We start from the raw sequence: 16,198 nt of genomic DNA on the forward strand, positions 1-16,198 counted from the left end.
ACAGTTTAATTTCATTTGGCTGCAGAAGTTTTTCTTCTAAACTGAAATCTTGGAGTTCCCGTTGTGGTGCATCAGAAACGAATCCGACTAGGAACCATGACGTTGCGGGTTCAATCCCTGGCCTTGCTCAGTGGGTTAAGGATCTGGCGTTGCCGTGAGCTGTTATGTAGGGCGCAGATGTGGCTCGGATCTGGTGTTGCTGTGGCTGTGGCGTAGACCAGTGGCTACAGCTCACATTCGACCCCTAGCCTGGGAACCTCCATATGCTGCGGGTGTGGCCCTAAAAAGGACAAAAGACAAAAAACAAAAACAAACAAACAAAAAAAACCAAATCTCTAATAGCAATATTTTAAATCCACACAATGTCGGTGTTTCTCTAAAGAAGAGTCTTTACTCTCTGGCTGGACTGATATCCCACAGCAATAAGAATTCTAACTCAAAATTCTAATGGGGTAAGGAAAGTTTAAGAAATTTATCTATAGTTATTTAATTTTTAGTAAAAAAAAAAAAATCCAAATTTTAGAAAAGAAAGCTGAGGGAGTTTCCATTTGCGGAAATGAATCTGACTAGTATCTATGAGGACACAGGTTCAATTCCTGGCCTTGCTCAGTGGGTTAGGGATCTGGCCTTGCTGTGAGCTGTGATGTAGTTCGAAGGCACAGCTCGGATCTGGCTGCGTCTATGGCTGTGGTGTAGGCCAGCAGCTACAGCTCTGATTTGATGCCTAGCCTGGGAACTTTCATGTGCTGTGAGTGCGGCACTAAAAAAAAAAAAAAAGAAAGAAAAGAAAGGTGAAAAGACATAACCACTAGTTGAGAGGACATAAAAACAACAGAAAGTCAAATATCTGATCAGAAGCTCAACAAAGATGCAATAAAACTATCTGAACTCTGTTTAAACATCTTACATTTTGGCGAATTATTGATTTTAAAATGTTACATCCTTTGTGTGTGTGTGTCTTTCCAGGGCCTCAAGCTAACTGGAAATTCTCAGTTCTTTGACACTGGAAAACCATGCCCTTTCCACTGGGGGGAAAAAAACAGTCATGACTTTCAAAGTATAGATATACATTATGTGACTAGGTCTTTGGGTTTCTTTTCATAAAAGAGAAGATATAAAACTCTTAAGTCTGATCATAGAATATGAGAAAAGTCAAGGTACAGCCCAAGAACAAGGACAAACAGCCTGAGATGCTGAACATGGCCCGGAGCTCAGGTAAATAAATGTGACTGGCAACTATGAGTACAGAACCAAAAATCTAGACAGTGGGATAATACAGATTGAAAGCTATACCAGAAAATCTTGAAACACATTGTTATAGTCAAAACCACAGGCCAAAAATGGCATTGCTTGTGCCAAAGCCCATGATTCAAACAGACTGTGTACCTGGCCCACCTGCTGCGCCCACCTCCCCCAGGAACTTGATCAGAATCAGTCAGTCTGGAATTCACAGGTCAGCACAAAGGAGCTAATGTGTAGGGTAAGACCCCCGCCGTTTCCCTCCCCCAGAAGCAAGCTCAGGCCTGAAACCATCCTTCCTTTTCCTCTGCTGATAACCTCCTGGCCCCACCCTCCTTCTGTCTGTAAGCCCTTCCATTTCATGCAACTCCTAGGAGCATAACTCCTTGATGGACAGGCTGCTGTCTGATTCATGATTAGCTTAATAAAGCCAATCCTATCTTCAGATGTACTCAGTTTGATTTTTGTTCTATAACAATATGATCACCTTCGCTATGAGAAAATGATGGCATCTGACACTGAGCAGGTCTAAAATGAGAGGCCAGGGAAAACAGTGGCTCTACTATAAAACAGAAGTGCATGTGTTGTTACCAGTATATTTATCAACGATTTATGCTCCTTCTAGGTTCCCTGAAAGGAGAAACCCAAAGCGTCAAACCAGGCAACTTATATGTAACCCTGGGAAGAAGCCAGGCACCTCTGATATGAGGACAGCAATGACACCCAAAGTCTGGGTCAAGAAAAGAAGTTTGAATCAAAGTTTACAAATATGCGAGTGTGGGGCTCACAGGTTAATCTGAGTACCCTTGGGACTGGATTCCGGTTATGTCAACACATGGCAGCTATTATTAATGGCTTGAGAAGGAAGAACAAATAGAATAGATTTAGGAGTTCCCATCGCGGCTCAACAGTTAACAAACACGACTAGTATCCACAAGGACAGATTCGATCCCTGGCCTCGCTTAGTGGGATAAGGATCCAGCACTGCCGTGAGCTACGGTGTAAGTGGCAGATGCAGTTCAGATCCTGTGTTGCTGTGAGCTCCAATTTGACCCCTAGCCTGGGAACTTCCATGTGCCACAGGTATAGCCCTAATAAATAAGTAAATAAATAAATAAAATAGATTTACATAGAAATTAATTATAACTACAAAACATCGCTGAAAGATATTAAATATGACATGAATAAATGGAAGACATTCCATATTTATAGATTGGAAGACAACAATTGGTTAAGATGTCAATACCATCTGACATGATCTATCTACAGATTTGGTACAACGCCTATCAAAATCTCAACAGCATTCTTTGCAAATAAAGAAAAACCCACCCTGAAATTTATATGGTATATTGATGGATTCTCAGTAGCCAAAGTAATCTTGAAAGAAAAGAACAAAGTTACCAGAACGTCCTGATTTCAAAACTTGCTACAAAGCTATAGTTAAAAACAATGTGGTACCGGTACTAAGGACAAACACATAAACCAATGGAATAGACCATAGAGACCAGAAATAAACTCTCACAATTACGGTTAACTGGTTTTTGACAAGGATGTCAAGATCCTTCAGTTAGAGTAAGGATGGTCTTTTCAACAAACGGTGTTTGAAGAACTGGATCTTCACATACAAAAGAATGAAGTTGGACCTTTATCCCATACACATACAAAAATTAACTTAAAAATGGATCAAAGACCTAAACTTAAGAACTAAAACCATAAAAATCCTGGTAAAAAAATAGGGAGAAATCCTTGTGGCCCTGGATTTGGCAATGATTTCTTTCTTTCTTTTTTTTTTTTTTTGCTTTTTAGGGCCATACCCATAGCACATGGAGGTTCCCAAGCTAGGGGTTGAATTGGAGCCGTAGCCACCAGCCTATACCCCAGCCACAGCAACAATGGATCCGAGCCGTGTCTGTGACCTACACCACAGCTCACGGCAACACTGGATCCTTAACCCACTGAGCGAGGCCAGGGATCAAACCCACAACTTCATGGTTCCTAGTTGGGTTCACTGACCGCTGAGCCACGACGGGAACTCTGCAATGATTTCTTAACTATGAAACCAAAACCAAAGGCAACAAAAGAAAAAAAAAGATAAATTGTGACTGGCTTCTAGTTATGTCAACAGGTTGAGGCTCAGCAGGTTAAGAACCCGAAACTGTCCATGAGGGTGCAGATTCAATCCCTGGCCTCGTCAGTGAGTTAAGGATCCAGCGTTGCCGAAAGCTGCGGCTAGGTTGCTATGGCTGTGGCGTAGCCTGGCAGCTGCAGCTCTGACTCAACCCCTAGCACAGAAACCCCATGTGCTGCAGGTGTGACCTTAAAAAAGAAAAAATAGAGTTCCCATTGTGGCGCAGGGGAAACAAATCCGACTAGGAACCATGAGGTTGTGGGTTCTATCCCTGGCCTTGCTCAGTGGGTTAAGGATCTGGCATTGCCATGAGCTGTGGTGTAGGTCACAGACGCGGCTCAAATCTGGTGTTGCTGTGGCTGTGGTCAAGGCTAGCAGCTGTAGCTCTGATTAGATCCCTACCCTGGGAACCTCCATATGCCAAAGGTGCGGCCCTAAAAAGCAAAAAAAAAAAAAAAAAAAAAAAAACAAAGAAAGAAACAAAAGAAAACAAAATATAAGTAAATTGGACTTCATCAAAATTTTAAAAATTTTCTGCAGAGGACACTACCAAAAGGATAAAAAGACAACCAACAGAAACAAAGAAAATATTTATAAATCATATATTTGTTAAGTGATTAAGATAGAACATAGAACTCACAAACAAAAAAAACCAAACAACTCCATTCAAATTCATGCATGGACTTGAATAGACATTTCTCCAAAAGAAGACATACAGATGGCTAATAAGCATATGAAATGATATTCAACAGCATTAGCCATTAGCGAAATGCACATCAAAACCACAAATGAGAGACCACTTTGTACCCGTTAGGATGACTATCAAAAAACCAGAAAGTAGGAGTTCCCATCGTGGCTCAGTGGTTAGCGACTCTGACTAGGAACCATGAGATTGCAGGTTTGATCCCTGGCCTTGCTCAGTGGGTTAAGGACCTGGCGTTGCCGTGAGCTGTGGTGTAGGTCGCAGACACAGCTTGGATCTGGCATTGCTGTGGCTCTGGCGAAGGCCGGTGGCTTCAGCTCTGATTAGACCCCTAGCCTGGGAACCTCCATATGCCGAGGGAGCAGCCCTAGAAAAGGCAAAAAGACAAAACAAAAACAAAAACAAAAAAACCAGAAAGTAGCAAGTGTTGGCCAAGATATCAAGGGAACTGGAATCTTCCTGCATTGCTGGTGGGGATATAAAATGTGAAAAACAGATTAAAGGTTCCTCAAAAAGTTAAAACAGTTCCCTTGTGGCCCGGCGGGTTGAAGATTTGGTGTTGTCACTCCAGCAGCTAAGATTGCTGCTAAGGCACGGATTCTATCCCAGGCTCAGGAATTTCCACATGCAGCAGGCATGGCCCAAAAAAAAAAAAAAAAAAAAAGTTAAACCCAGAAATATCATGTATCAGTAATTCTAGCTGAAAGTGAGGATTAGTGCAGATACTTGTGCACCAATGTTCATAGAGCACCATTCACAATAGCTAAAAGGTAGAATAACCATGTGTCCATCAACAGATGAATAAAAAAACGAACAAAACATGCAGTTCCCAACGTGGCGCAGTGCAAGTGAATCCAACTAGGAACCATGAGGTTGAGGGTCTGATCCCTGGCCTCGCTCAGTGGGGTAAGGATCCAGTGTTGCCATGAGATGTGGTATAGGTCACAGATGCAGCTCGGATCTGATGTTGCTGTGGCTGTGGTGTAGGCTGGCAGCTGTAGCTTCCATTTGACCCCTGGCCTGGGACCTCCATATAACTCAGGTGCAGCCCTTAAAAGCAAAAAAAAAAAAAAAAGAACAAAATATGGTATGTATGTACAATGGAAATGTTATTCAGCCATAAAAAGGAACAAAGTTCTGAAAGATGATACAACACAGATGAACCTTGAATGTGTGAAATAAGCCAGTGAAATAAGCCTGACATAAATCGACAGGTATCATTTAATTCCACTTCATGAGGTATATAGAATAGTCTAATTTCTTGAGACAGAAGGTGAATTAACGATTACCAGGGGTGGGGGAGGAGGAATTGGGAATTATTATTTAATTGGTACAGTTTCTGTTTCAGACGATGAGGAAGTTCTAGAAACAAACAGTGGTGATGTTTATACAACACTGTGAATGTACTTAATACCAATGAACTGAATACCTAAAACGGTAACTTTTAGGTTATGGTTATTTTACCATAATACAAAGAATGAATTATAATGACTAAAAAAATCAAAGAAATTACAAAAAAAGAACACAAGGCTCCTTTGAGTTTTACAATACACATGCTACCCCTCCCCCGGCCCCATAAGTGAATACTTTAGTTGAAGTAACTGAATTAACAACTGACAAATGAATATGAATCTGAAGAGCTGGACAGCAACTTAAACTGACTTCCTATCCAATCATATGCAGATTTAAGACCATGTTCAAGTAATGGGGAGCAGCTTGTATTACTTGAAAAGTTGTATCTTAGGGTAAGCCAAAAGCACATCATTTATCTCCACCTGCTGGCCCTATATAAGATCACAGAAAACATATAGATTGGTCTCTGCCCATGGTTCCTGGCACAAAGCTCCAGAAACACTTGTCGTTTCCTAACTGATAAGAGTGCAGGAGCATCTTTTATTCTAATATTTGGTCTTTGACCTGGTCCCTGACACAGAGCTCCTGAATCCCTTGTAAATGCCCAGGTGACAGGAGTGTCTTTTGCTCTAATGAGGTGACTCTGTGGGGGGGGGGGGCTCCCAGATGAGGGCTGGTCACCAGTCATGATTAGAAGCTTGCTATTTTCAGCTCCCCACTCCATTCTCGAGAGATGAGGGGGCCAGATGAGGACGCCCCCATAAAACCCCAGTAGCACAGTCTGGAGAGCCTCCTGGTGGGTGAACACGTCCATGCCAGGAGAGTGACGCATCCAGGCCCACAGGACAGAGGCTTAGGACCCACCCAGACTTCGCCCTATGCATCTCTTCATCTGGCTGTGCATCTGTCCCTTTGTCACATCTCTTAATAAACTGCTAAACCTCACTGTTTTCCCTGTGACCTGTTCTGGCAAAGATACCAAACTTGGGGGGGGGTCATGAGAACCTCTGATTTGTAGCCAAATCAGAGAGAAGTTGGGGGTAATTTGGGGACCTGCTACTTGTGACTGGCCTCTGAAGTGTGGTGGCAAGCGATCTCGCTTCAACTGTGGATATGACGCTCTTTGCAGGTTAACAATATCAGAATCGAGTTAAATTGTGGGACACCTAGTGGGGGCTGTGGAGAATTGTTTGGCAGGGGAAAAACCTACACACATTTTTTGGTGGCCAGAAATAATGAGTCTGTGTAAAAATAGAGGAGACATACAGGAGAGAAATGGCAGGGAAGAACTGGGTCCTTCACAAGAAGGAAAAATCTGTAGGTTTCTCCTTTATACGGTAGTTCTGCCCAGGAAACCACACAGAATAAACCTAATTCTTCAACAATCAAGCCCTCATCGTATTTAAAAACAGCTTGTATATCCTATAGTCTTTTTCTCTAATCTAAATGTCCCCAGTTTTTCAGGCATTTTTATGATTTGTTTCCGTAGCTTTACCTATTTTGATAGCCTCCCCTGAATATTTTACTGTTTAAAATTCTTAGAGGAAGTTCCCATCGTGGCTCAGTGGTTAACAAATCGACTAGGAACCATGAGGTTGTGGGTTCGATCCCTGGCCTTGCTCAGTGGGTTGGGGATCCGGCGTTGCTGTGGCTCTGGCGTAGGCCGACAGCTACGGCTCCGATTGGACCCCTAGCCTGGGAACCTATATATGCCAAGGGAGCGGCCTTAGAAAAGGCAAAAAGACAAAAAAAAAAGAAAAAAAAAATTAAAAAATTAAAATAAATAAATAAATAAAATAAAATTCTTAGATATACAAGGTTCTACTGCAGAGCACAGAGAACTATATTCAATATCCTGGGATAAACCATAATGGAAAAGCATATGAAAAAGAATGTACATATATGTATAACAACCATTTTGTGGTACAGCAGAAATTAACACACTGTAAATCAATAAACTTCAACAATAAATAAATAAAAATAAACTTTTTTTTTTGGTCTTTTTGCCTTTTCTAGGGATGCTTCCCATGGCACATGGAGGTTCCCAGGCTAGGGGTCTAATCGGACCTGTAACCACCGGCCTACGCCAGAGCCACAGCAACACGGGATCCGAGCCACATCTGCGACCTACGCCACAGCTCACGGCAACGCTGGATCCTTAACCCACTGAGCAAGGCCAGGGATCGAACCTGCAACCTCATGGTTCCTAGTCGGATTCATTAACCACTGCGCCATGATGGGAACTCCAAAAATAAATTCTTGATCCAAACTGACTATAATCTATATGTGACCTTTATCTGATTATCATGATTAAGACAACCTAATACAGCTGTCTTTGACATTTACAATATACAACTGCCTTTTTAACAGAAACTTTTGAGCTTCATGTCACTTCCAGTCTGTGAAGGAAAAACTGTTATTAAACAAGTGATAGTTATCCATAGTAGGGAAATTAGAAAAACAAAGGAAAAGAAAAATATTTATAAATAAAATTAATCTCACTTTATCCTTGTTTTTAAACAAAATGGGCTATGTGACTTATGGTTTTGTGATGTGTCTTTCTCTTAATTCTCACTCAACGATTTATCATAGTTTTTTTTTTCCCCTCTTATGGCCACTCCTACAGCATGTGGAAGTTCCTAGGCTAGGGGTTGAATCAGAGTCGCAGCTGCTATGCCACAGCCACAGCAACAGCAATACCAGATCTGAGCCGCATCTACAACCTACACCATAGCTCATGCAACGCCAGATCCTTAACCCACTGAGGCCAGGGATCAAACCCACATCCTCATGGATACTAGTTGGGTTCTTAACCCACCGAGCCACAACAGGAATTCCCCTTTTCAGTTAATTTTTGCATATGATGTGGTATGGGTCCAACTTTATTCTTTTGCATGTGGCTATCCAGTTGCCCAGCATCATCTGCTGAACCCTTTCCCCACTAAAAGGTCTCAGAATCACTGTCAAAGACCAGTTGACCATCAATATACGGGATGTCCCGCTCCTTTTTTTTTTGCTGAGCCCACAGTATGTAAAAGTTCTCCGGCCAGGGATCAAACCCATGCCACAGCAACAACCCAAGCCACTGAAGTGACAACACCAGATCCTTAACCTGCTGTGCCACGAGAGAACTCCAACCCATTTCTGAATCTTAATTCTATTGTACCAATATATTAATTATCGTTCTCAACTGACAATCTAATAAACATACTTCTTTTGTCTTCTTCACCCCAGTTGCTAACAGAAATGAGCAGAACAGGCTCAAAGGCAAAGCTTTTGACAGTTCAGTGTCCTTTTCTGGTTTACATTAAAGCATGAACCAGTACTTCTGGGAATAACTTGTTAACCAGTTATAAACACATTTAAATCTGTTATCATCTGGTCATCATTTCCCCATTATACGCACAAGTACATCACCAAGTACTGTGTAAATACTGATACCAAGATAATACCGCCCTAATCAGAAACTAACCATGCAGAGGTAAGAGAGAAATGTTTCACGTTCTGTTTAATAATCCTTCCTATAACTTTTATAAGAAACTAACTGGCCTGTAGTTTTTGAAATTAATCTTTTTTCTATTTTATACTTTTCTGCTCATTTCTATTTTCAATGATATATATAAAATTTTATGTATCTCCGTGTGTTAACACTTCCGTTTCTGGTTTATTACCTTATTTCTGTGTATTGTTGGTATATAGACCTCTGAGACCTATAGGTATTTTTTCTGATTCTATAACAGTAATTTTAATCCTAATCTTAATTCCCTCTATATTGTCCAAGGTGGAGGGGGTTGCCTCAGTTTTTTTCATTTAAACACTGAAAATATTTTTGTACTTATATCACCTAAAAGTTGATGAATTCAATTATGAAAATTACATTTTTAAACTGTGATATTCCAACAGAAAATACTAACATTTTATTCAAAACATGGAGGATAAATTTAAATCTTATCTGACTAGACAGTTGATGAAAGGAAAAAATATATAGTAGTATTTAGAGCCTAGTGGAAAATAAAATATCTTAGTAAATATATACAATCACTGAAATCTATTACTTTCCTTTGATATTAAGTATTAAACATTACTAGACGCAATCAGAAAGTCAGTGGCCCTAGGAAATATGTATTATTTCAATTCTTTTGTCCTTTAGTCTCACCTGAAAAGTGCATATACCAGGGTAGCAATCAAAGCGAAACTGACCACAACTGCCACAAGTACTTGGTCACTTACTCCTTCTATGACTGAGTCATCATCCAGTTTCAAACTTTGAACTTCACCTTGATATTTGGCCATTCCAGGTCTAAAAGACAAGAGGTAAGGTAAACAAATGACACAGTGAAAATGAAATACACTAGTAAAAGCAATACAGATAGCGCTGACTTCTAATACATTTACCTTTTTGTAGCGCCCACTTAAGGTAGGTTGCCTTAAGGACACCAGTGGGCGATGCCCCATGAATGAGTTCTTTAAAATTTGCCAGACATTATTTTCAAGAGTACAGAATTCTATTGCCTTTAAGGAAAATTATTACTATAATTTATCATCTATTTACATTTTTTATTTTTATTTTTTTTTTCATTTTAGGGCCTCACCTGTGGCATATGGAGGTTCTCAGGCTAGGGGTCAAATCAGAGCTGCAGCTGCCAGCCTATGTCACAGCCACAGCAATGCCAGATCCTTAACCACTGAGTGAGGCCAGGGATTGAACACACAACCTCACGGGTACTAGTCAGGTTTGTTACTGCTGAGCCACAACAGTAACGCCTATTTACTTTTTTTAGCAATTTTTTTTTTTTTTGCAAATTTTTAAAAAATACCCTTTCCTCTTCAAGCTTAGGTCTTTTAATTTTAAGGGAAAAAAAAAAAAAAAAAGACACTTCTCATGCCTAGCTGCTCTTTTCTTATTTGTGAATACCAAATAAATTCTCCAAGTAGATCACAGCCCTCTTCTCCCTTGTGGCACTGAACGTGCATCATGGAATGTAACATGTATGAATAGGGAAGGAAATACATTGTCTTCTGCAAATGTTCCTGTATCACCTAGCATGGTGCCCTGTACACAGTAGGATTTAATATATATATAAATATATATATTATATATCTTATATCTATATATATACACATATTTATACCTATCTATATCTATCTATCTATACACATATTTATATATATATGTTTAAATAAGAGTGACTTACCTTCCTTACAGTAAATATATTTATTCATATAGAGACATATTTACATAAATACATGTTTAAATAAGAGTGACTTACCTTCCTTACAGTATTAGTACTTTGAAAAGTAAGCGACATAGAGGCCATAGAACATTTATAGCTATACTAACACTACTTGAATTAATGAAAATTCTGGTGCTTTGAAAAACGATGAGCCTCACCTGGGACTAAGCTCAGCTTATGGTTCAGAATTCTTTGAACTGCCTGGAATATGGAATCGCTCTGAGGCTGCATTTCCTTATGAAGAGAAAAGGGAGGATATGAAACTCTTCTTCCCATACACTAAACTGGAGAAAAAATGGTAACACCCGACTTCTATAGGTATGAGGGGAGACAGCCCAAACATCAGGGTTCAAATAACACAAATAATTCATATCTTTTTCAGCTGGCAAACACTCAATTTCAAAATCTTATAAAACACAGCAAAGAAAATAAAGGCAATAAATAGTCAATTAAATGTATATGATTATTCATAATTAAAATCCTGCATTTATGTAACATACTGCATTGAAAACAGTTTTATTTAATATCATCATTAATCAGGTGAGTCTCTCCTAAAAGCAAACTGTGAGTGTAAAAGTCCAAAGTCTTTGAAAAAGAACTGGAATTGACTGCCAAGATGAAAATGACCTGGCATGGAAGAAACTTAAGTAAACAGATCAAAGGTGGCTTTCATCAGTTTTACACATAGTAATGGCCTCATGTATCAGGAACTTCCTAATGATAGGTTTTGAGTATCCTTCACAAAAGCTCACACCAGGAAACACAGAGAAGAGGCTCGACCTGCAGAATTTTATTCAATGAACTGCCAATGGAAATTGAAAAGAGCCACAAGTAATCAAGGGGTGGGCCACCCAGTCAATTTAGATATTTTTGTTGCCAGGTTCCCTCTTTCTAAATGAGAGATGCTGTGGCCGTGTCCGGAGTCCTAAGGGCAGGGAGGACTGCCTACATCTGCTCAGAGATAACCCTAACGTCATCCCATGCCAATATCTGGATTCCCAGTCTCTCATCACTGAATCTAACGCCTTTAGCGAGCTGAGAGGATTTTTCTCCTCTGCTGTACATTCAGGGAGCTCACTACTTTGTACCTAGTTTTAAAAATAGGTTACATTTGTTTTTATGTCCTTCCAGGTGTAATCAATGATGATATTACCAGAGTTCCCACTGTGACTCAGTGGTAATGAACCCGACTAGTATCCACGAGGATTCGGGTTCGATCCCTGGACTTGCTCAGTGGGTTAAGGATCTTGGTGTTGTCATGAGCTATGGTGTAGGCCGCAGATGAGGCTTGGATCCTGCATTGATATGACTGTGGCGTAGGCTGGCAGCTGCAGCTCTGATTCAACCCCTAGCCTGGGGACTTCCTATGTTGTTGGTGTGGCCCTAAAAAGGAAAAAAAAAATTACCAAATTCTACTGTATATATAAAATATATGTATATAGGAGTTCCGTCGTGGCACAGTGGTTAACGAATCCGACTAGGAACCATGAGGTGGCGGGTTCGGTTCCTGCCCTTGCTCAGTGGGTTAACGATCCGGCATTGCTGTGAGCTGTGGTGTAGGTCGCAGACGCAGCTCGGATCCTGCGTTGCTGTGGCTCTGGCGTAGGCTGGCAGCTACAGCCCCGATTGGACCCCTAGCCTGGGAACCTCCATATGCCGCGGGAGCAGCCCAAAGAAATAGCAAAAAAACAAAAAATAAAATATATGTATATATAAATTATATCTGTATTCTTATATAGTGGATTCACTCTGTTGTGCACCTGAAATGAATACAATATTATTAATCAACTATGGTTCAATAAAAAAATCATTAAAATCGGAGTTCCCTTGTGGTACAGCGGGTTAAGGATCTGGCTTTTTCACTGCAGCAGCTTGGGTCACCTGCTGTGCTGTCGGTTCAATCCCTGGCCCTTCCACATGCTGCAGGTATGGCCAAATAAATTAGTTAATTGAATTAAAATAATATATATACACATATCATCTCTACTGTATAAATATATGACTGTGTAATACATGACTTCTACCAATTACATCAAGATACTGCTTCACTCACATTTTCAAGAACTCAGAGCTCTGGGATACTTTACTGCAGGACTGTGTAATGTTATTTGCCTCATTTTTCCCCTCTATGGCCATACCTGCAGCATATATGGAAGTTCCAGGGACTGAATCTGAGCTGCAGCTGTGACCTATGCCACAACTGTGGCAATGCCAGATCCTTTGACCCACTGTGCCAGGCAGGGGATCAAATCCAAGCCTCCACAGAGACAATAGCAACTGTAGTCAGGTTCTTACCCCACTGTGCCACATTCGTGCTTTTTTTTTGCTTTTTTTGGGGGGGGGGCAAACCTGCAGCATATGGAAATTCAAAGCTAAGGGTTGGATTGGAGCTGCAGCAGACAGCCATGCCGGATAGGAGCCACAGCTCAAAGCAACACTGGATTCTTAACCCACTAATTGGGGCCAGGGATGGAACGGGTTCATTACTGCTGAGCCACAGTAGGAACTCCTATTTGCATCATTTAACAGCTAAAGTTCCCATGTTGTTAAAATGAAGAGTTACCTTTTATTCCGACAAATTCTAGGGTCACTGAGAGGGCAGGAAGGGAAGAGACTGCTGATGAGTTTTGGAGAGGTGCAGAAGTGCTGCTTTCCCCTGCCTGGTGGAAATGCCAGCTCCCACACGCAGAACCACTAAAGGCATCTAACTGACTCTCTCTCTCTGGGGCTTCAAAAACTAACTTCTGCCTGTTGTTCTTATTGTCAGAGTCAAAAAAAGGAAGAATAGGAGCTAGCGGCTCAAAAATGAGGTATGATACCACCACCTCAGTTTGGAAAGAGGCCGATCTAAGATCACAGGAGATAAGCAATAAAAAGCAATACATTTTCTATCTGAAGACATAACAGCATCCCTCAATCTTGAAAATGAGTTCCAACGTCTACCGGAACTTCAGACCTCCCACTGTGGCTGGTCTGGAACAGAAAGGGGCTGCCAATTCTGACTGGGAACCCAGGCTCTCAACTCCAGCCAAAGCTCCACTGCCTGGCATGAGGATCCTGGAGTTTAGTTCCAGTTATGCTACCATAGCTGGGACTCCATTTAATCTCTTAGTTTATTTATTTTTTCCTTTTCAGGGCCGCACCTGTGGCATATGGACATTCCTAGACTAGGGGTCGAATTGGAGCTGCAGCTGCCCACAGTTTGTAGCAACGCAGGATCCTTGATCCACTGAGCAAGGCCAGGGAGGGAACCCACACACTCATGGATACTAGTATGATTCTTAAACTGTTGAGCCACAATGGGAACTCATTTAATCTCTTTGGACCCCTCATTTTCTGCAACATGTAAAGGCTGGATCTGAGGATTTTTTTAGTTCCTTCCACCACTGCATTTCTCTGATTCGGTATTTTTCGAAATAGAAGATAAAAGGGGGGGGGGGCGAGAAAAAGATAAATGCCAAAGGTTAAAATGGTGACAAGTAGGAAGTACTGGCACAGCCAGACCTTCACCTTTCTTGAGACACAGTTCTCTAGTCTGAATTCTTTTCAGGTTAAGGATTAGTTCAGCAATAAAAATAAAGCCAGTGTCTGCTTCCTCCCTTAAGAGATGAAAACTGGGCTTCAGTGTGCAAAGATTTAAGACGTCTGTCTCCAGCCCCATTCTTACTGAGCACCCTAGACCCTCCGTTTCCTGAAGGCGTCTTCTGAGGACCTCAGGGGCAGGGACTGAGAGGCGCCCGCACAGGCAGGGCACTGAGAATTGCACATGTGTGGGGCCACTAAATGCTGCTTGCTTCAAACCCTAAAGCAAGGGTATTACATTTATAAAACATGGTATCTAATCTACTTTACAGGATCCTGTCAACTGAGAATGCATGACTAGCAGTCTGGTTTTCACTACTGGAGATTTATAGCAAAACATCATAGACCTTGGAAACTGTGGATAATTGATAGAAAAACTGATAAGATAATTGACAGAAGAACCGATTTCCGAATGGCGTTTTTTGCAATGCTTTGCTAAGTCTTATTGAGACTTAATATACTGAAGAAGCATATGTTTTGCAGTCAGATGACTGTGTACTTGTGCAAAATCTGGGTCTCAGCTTCCGCATATATAAAATAAAATTAACTTGCACTATGTCAAACAAGCACTTTTTTGGCCGAAAACACACACAAAAAAAACCAAAAAACCCACACTTGCTTTGTGAAGTTTATGAGATGATGAAGGTAGAACATTTAACATACTGCTTGGTAGGCTTTCAATAAATGGAAGCTATAATATTTTGATTACTGTTATTAACAACCTTCAAGGTATCCACAGAACCATGATAAAACAGCCATGCCTTCCCCACAGAGTCACTAAGTAGCATCTTAAGAGCTCTTTAATCAAAGCTCTAAATATGTACTCCCTACATACAGGAAGACAGGATAATAAACTTGGAACATTGCCACGAAAGACACCATCAGGTTTACTGAATCTTCTAAACAGCTGTAGTTGAGAACCAGTCTCCAGTAGCCTGAGTAAGGAGACAGCCAAGCCAAGTTCCACTCACCTCTCTTTGGTCTTTCCTGAAGCTTTCAGGAAAAAACAAAACACAGAAGAATAAGGGAAATAGAGGAAGTTCCACAACTTCAAAGGAGAAACTCAATGTCATTTTGCCCAAACTCATGTTGAAACATGATGGCCACATGGCTTCCGCAGACAATGACTCACATCCAAGATGTTTTTCTTTTTATTTTTTGGTCTTTTTAGGGCTGTACCTGCTGCATATGAAAGTTCCCAGGTTAAGGGTTGAATCGGAGCTACAGCTGCCAGCCTACACCAGAGCCACAGCCACACGGGATCCGAGCCATGTCTGTGACCTATACCACAGCTCATGACAATGCTGGATCCTTAACCCACTGGGCGAGACCAGGGATTGAACCCATGTCCTCATGGATACTAGTTGGGTTCGTTACTGCTGAGCCACGACGGGAACTCCCCTAAGACGATTTTAATATAATTTCCTTCATCGAGGGTAGGTGGAGCTACAGAACACTGCACATCATGCGCAAGTGCATAGTGCATTGAGGGTGAGCCACTGAACCTGAGAAGGGAAGCCGAGATCAACTGTGTCAAAGCCCTAAAAACCAGAGCATCTGGTGCTCCACATCACCGGCCTTCCTTGAAAGGCTCCACATCCAAAGGCAGAATGCACAACTTGCTGACCTCTCATGCCTAACAAGGGTAATGGTCACTTAAAGTGTCAAGGATCCTGCAGAGATAACCTAGCTTGGAATGTAGAAACTCAGGTTTGACAAAGATCCAGAGGCAGGAACAGAGGAAGCAAAGGCAGGTGAAGTATATTTTATCACTTCTAGAGGATTCTCTGCCTGTGGTGCAAGGAAGAATGTTTAAAAGAAAAACCATTGAGAAGAACTCGGGTAAGATTTTCTACGTTCATAAAATGAAAACTATGTTACTGGTACTCTGAAAAGCATCATTAAAAACTCAATGATTGGAGTTCCCATTGTGGCGCAGTGGAAATGAACCCGACTAGG

The 16,198-nt window shown here is 41.2% G+C and overlaps 1 protein-coding gene across 4 annotated transcripts in view; it reads right to left on the reverse strand.

Annotated features, from left to right (window-relative positions):
- The window catches only part of RNF170 (ring finger protein 170), a 39,979-nt gene that overhangs the window by 21,504 nt on the left and 2,277 nt on the right, over positions 1-16,198 (reverse strand). Inside the window, exons 2-3 of one of the 4 annotated variants that reach the window (XM_021077852.1) lie at positions 10,816-10,891; positions 9,580-9,723 (exon numbers count right to left, since the gene is read on the reverse strand). In XM_021077852.1, coding sequence (XP_020933511.1) covers positions 9,580-9,716 — 137 coding nt within the window. In that variant the 5' untranslated portion in view covers positions 9,717-9,723; positions 10,816-10,891. The remainder of the gene's footprint in view (positions 1-9,579; positions 9,724-10,815; positions 10,892-16,198) is intronic. The other 3 variants (XM_021077854.1, XM_021077851.1, XM_021077853.1) reach the window with 3 other exon arrangements.

Source organism: Sus scrofa, chromosome 17 (assembly GCF_000003025.6).
Source record: "Sus scrofa isolate TJ Tabasco breed Duroc chromosome 17, Sscrofa11.1, whole genome shotgun sequence".
Lineage (NCBI taxonomy): Eukaryota > Metazoa > Chordata > Mammalia > Artiodactyla > Suidae > Sus > Sus scrofa.